Source organism: Halictus rubicundus, chromosome 13 (genome assembly GCF_050948215.1).
Source record: "Halictus rubicundus isolate RS-2024b chromosome 13, iyHalRubi1_principal, whole genome shotgun sequence".
Classification (NCBI taxonomy): domain Eukaryota; kingdom Metazoa; phylum Arthropoda; class Insecta; order Hymenoptera; family Halictidae; genus Halictus; species Halictus rubicundus.
Window position 1 is genome coordinate 4,910,508 of NC_135161.1, and position 4,809 is coordinate 4,915,316.

Here is a 4,809-nt window from a genome sequence, read left to right on the forward strand (position 1 = left end):
ATAAAGAAGTTTTGCAATTGGATTGGTAGTTGTTTCACACCGATACCTCGCGGCTCTACGAGCTCGGAAGTTCAAAGACCAGCGACCGACCAACAGCCTACAATGTAAGCAGATGGAGAATCGAGCATTATTGGCAATTTTTGCTTTTATGTTTTTAATCAGAACAATATTGTTAATACGAATGAGTTGTACAGCTTACCCCGATCAAAATGAGTCCAAACACGACATCATTTGGACTGTCTTTAATGAGATTGTAATTTTTATCGTAACATTACGTATCAGTGAAACTTGTTCGATTATACTCGAATTTGACCTCATTTTCATCAGGAAAATCCCCTCCATTCGTTCGTCACAATTTTATGAGGATATATTGAAAAATCTAAAAGTTTAAACTTTCATTCGTGCGCGATTCTCCATCCGCTTACATTGTATGTCGTCTGTCGTCGCTGGGTCTTTGAAGCTCGGCGCTCGGCGCTCGGCAAAAGTTATTCGAAGCTTTATTCGAAGTCTTCAAATAAAAGATACAGATAAAAGATGAAAAAATTATTCGAAGTTCGAATAAATCCGCTTCGAATAAAAAGAATTATCTTTTTTCGTCGGATAAAATTATTTATTCGATACTCGTCGAATAAAGATACTTTTTTTATTCGAACCTTCGAATAACGAATACAAATTTTTTTATCTTTTATTGGTTATTCGAAATTTTTATTTAGATAAATATTTTGCCCAACTCTGCCGTAAGAAACCTATGGCACACCAAAATGACAGGCATTCAAACGGAGAGAATATCCGCCTCCGATATAATGTTGCACGGAGAAGCAGACAGCGAAACTGGTGAACCGTCGTCGCGTCGTGGATGAGTGGGCCACACATTGTCGGCTATATCGGTGTGAGACCAGAAGACCACTACTAATCCAATTACAAAACTTCTTTATTTTTTGTTATTTTTTGTTATAAAACTTTTACCAACATATTCGTGGCATTTTTCTGATAAAAATGAAACCAAATATGATATAATTCCGATGATAATTACTTGTGTAATGAACGATTGAAGTTTCGGACGCGAAGGACAGCGTATGAAAAGAAAGAGACGCGGTGAGTCCTCGCCTCGAGTTCGACTGCTCGGTTTTCGCCGCGTTGCACAGTGCGGACAAATAGCCGAATTTCGGGCAAAAATCTAGATGTGGTTACTAATGCATATGTATTGACAATGACTCACAGAAAATGAAATTTAACAATACAATTAATGATTATACATAAAGTTTATTGCTTATAAAATATAAAAAATATAAAATGTAAAGAAACAATTCTATAAGGTATAAAAAATAGCAAACAATAGAATTATAATTAAAACTTAAAATGACTTAGACACTTTTCAAAACTTTTATCTCTACCTCTATGTTAGTGATACACAAACTGAAAATTTCATCGAAATCGGTTGACGGAGAAAAAAACAACGTGCATTGCAAGATATAAGAATCTGTGTATCTGTGTGTTTGTACAAATAGCAATAATACTGCCACCAAATAGCTTTATATGGATAAGAGCCGTCGAAAGTTAGTTTCATTACATAACACTTTTATTTCGTTACTACCTTTACTTGAATAATTGCAGTCCAGCATTAGAAGTGGTATTATCGGTTAAATAAGTAAAAAAATTAATTTTCTATTTTTTTCTACGGATCACAATAAGAACGATTGTATTTTGTCATTACTTGAATATTGTATTTATTCTTTTTTTTATTCTATAACTATTACAGAATATATTTTGTTGAATAATCATTATTTTATAAATATCGCAATAAGTTCCAAATTAATTAATTACACCTATAAACTATCGATTATAAAATAATGATTACAATGGTGAATAATATGGAAAATAAGAAGGCAATAATTTCTTCCGTAATTCACGAGCAAATGTTCTATTTAGGTAGCGAGCGCGGCATGTTTAGCGATGTTGGTATTTGAGATCCGTGATAGTTCCACGTTCTTAGTTCCACAACCGACGACAGTATCTCGACATTGGGGCCGTTACCGACCGATCCCAGCACCCACCTGGCAGTGCCAGGCTGGCACCCACTTTGAGACTCGGCTGTTTGCAGATTTTGCAGGAAGATATAGGTCATTATTTAACACAGTGGATACAAAAGTTTCTATCGGAACCGCGGTATCAAATCAAAGTGTTCGAGGATATAGAAAACCCCGAGGCCTGGGCCCCTGGGGCCTCAGGTAAAAGCAAAGCCACGATGGCTAACAAGAAAAAAATGGAGACACCGACAACCACCAAAAGACAGAGATCGGAAACAGAGGTAAGAGACCCAAAAAACAAAGAGGAAGACACCATTTCCAACAAAAGAAAACGCGAAAATATCATAAACCAATATCCAGCCTCCCATAGGGGCCCTGCGTATGTGTCGGCCATTTTTAACAACAGTGCCAGAAAACCAAGAAACTCCCAAAACGCTCTCATGTTAGCCAAAATACTTAATAAGAGCCATGAAGGAGTCGAAGAAATTAAAAACGAAGGATATGGGAAATTTAATATTAAATTTAAAACAGGAAACCATGCTAATCAATTTGTAAAAACGGAAAACAAGGATCTACAGGAAATTAAAGTATTCATCCCCAAATTCCGTATTACAAGAAAAGGCCTCATCAAGGGCTTTTCCACAGATTGCGAAATAGGAGACATTAAGAAATATACAGATTCCCCAGTACCCATTCTAGAAGCCAGAAGATTGAATCGCAAAACAAGAAATCTACAAACAGGATTATGGGAATGGATACCCAGTGAATCCATAGTTATTACCTTTGAGGGCACAAATCTTCCAGACTACATCAAACTTTACAATTTGATCCACACTCCAGTAGAACTATACATTGAACCCCTTAAAATTTGTTATAACTGCTTCAAGACAGGACATACGACAAAATTCTGCCGTAGCGAACAGATATGCAAAAACTGCGGAAACCCAGGACACAATCTCTCTGACTGTCCAACAACAGATGCACCAACATGTGCACATTGTCGAGAGTCACACCAGACTTTACACCCAAGCTGCTCAACGTTTCAAACAACCAAAGAAATAAACAAGCAAATGTCGCTACTAAATATAAGCTTTTACGAAGCAAAACAAATAGTAACTAGAACCAACCCAGAAATAAAGCCAAAAAGTGTACAAAACAACAAGGAAAACTATCCCCCCCTACGTTCTCAATCTCAAAATCACATCTTGCAACTCAAGGCAATCGGAGGACAACAGGCACCCGCCTCGTCATCAACTCCCACAAAAGCATGGACACAATCAACCACAGAAAACAACTATTTACGCAAAGTAACCACCACCGCACCAGTACAACAACAAAGACCAATATACAACCCACACGGTAACAACCCAGAAATTAGACAGAACTCATCTCCATCTATCATACGCACAACAACGATAACCAAAAAAATATCCAATCCCCCTAATACAGTAGTCCGCACACATTCTCCTCCTAACACAAAACCATCCCCAGTAATCAAGCAATATAAACCAGCCCCTTCCACATCCTCAAAACCATAAACAAATAAATTCAAATCCTATACACAAGGACACTATAAAATGGAAAACAATCTGCACATTCTATTCTGGAACTGCAGAAGTATTCAACAAAAGAAAATGGAAATAACCCACCTAGCAAAGGAGACAGATATTATCATCTGCGTGGAAACCTGGCTTAGACCAGATACCGAATTCCAACTAACAGGATTCCACTCCATAAGAAAAGACCGACAACATAGAACAGGCGGAGGTATAGCAATATTCATTGCCAAACACTTAAAATACACTCCCCTCCCAAACCTAGTAATAGCAGACGGCCATACAGAAACATGTTGCTTTCAAATAACAAACCTCTCAGAAAAAATCACAATAGCAGCATGCTACAGACCACCAGATAACAGAATATCAGAATCGCACTGGAACACCCTAATCCAATCTCTAAAAGACACAGGACCGTTTCTCATCATGGGAGATTTCAATGCCCATCATACAGAATGGAACTGCGACCAAACAAACGCCCAGGGAAGAACACTTATACAAATTTTAGAAAAAGAAAATATAGACATAATCAACCATCACACATCATCTCACATCGACGCAAGGAATGGCACGTACAACAACCTCGATCTCGTACTATCACATGGCAGTATAGGAGAAGAAACAACAGTAACACAGGAAGAAGAACCCTTTGGCTCAGACCATTTCCCACTACACGTAACGATAAACGTAACAAAGAATATCTACAGACCAAAGAACAATAGATTATCTTCACAGAGAACCAACTGGGAACAATACACAAACCTAATAGATCACTACTTAGACACCTCCACTCTGCCTTTGAACACTCCCACAATAGATAAATACAATCACTTCGTCCAGGGCATGACACAAGCAGTCCTCATGAGTACTCCGAAGAGAAAGCCAGTAAACACATACGTCCACAGAAATCCTGTATCGTGGTGGGATCCTGAGTGTGACAGGGCAGTCAGACTTAGGAAGGCTCTCTTTAAGACATGGCAATATCAGTCAACCACCAGCAATTGGTATCTCTACAAAAGACAAGTAGCAGTAACAAAAAAACTATTAAAAAAGAAAAAAAGAGAAAGCTTTCGAAGCTTTGCCGCAAACCTTTCTCATAGGACATCACCGACATACATCTGGAACCATATTAGAATCCTGAAAAACAAATGGACATCAACTAAGAAAAAAGAGTATATAAACGCCAATATTATCAAGGAAAAAATCAACCTAGCTGCAGACAAACT

At 37.8% G+C, this 4,809-nt stretch overlaps 1 protein-coding gene across 1 annotated transcript; it reads left to right on the top strand.

Annotated features, from left to right (window-relative positions):
* The first annotated feature begins 2,389 nt into the window (after positions 1–2,389).
* Positions 2,390–3,833, top strand: LOC143360258 (uncharacterized). Its single transcript, XM_076798951.1, has one exon. The coding sequence runs from the start codon at positions 2,468–2,470 to the stop codon at positions 3,563–3,565; it is 1,098 nt and encodes a 365-aa protein (XP_076655066.1). The 5' UTR covers positions 2,390–2,467; the 3' UTR covers positions 3,566–3,833.
* Positions 3,834–4,809: the final 976 nt, after the last annotated feature.

Bases quoted from the DNA above. Each gene is read 5' to 3' on its own strand.
- LOC143360258 (XM_076798951.1), top strand. From the start codon at position 2,468: ATGTTAGCCAAAATACTTAATAAGAGCCATGAAGGAGTCGAAGAAATT.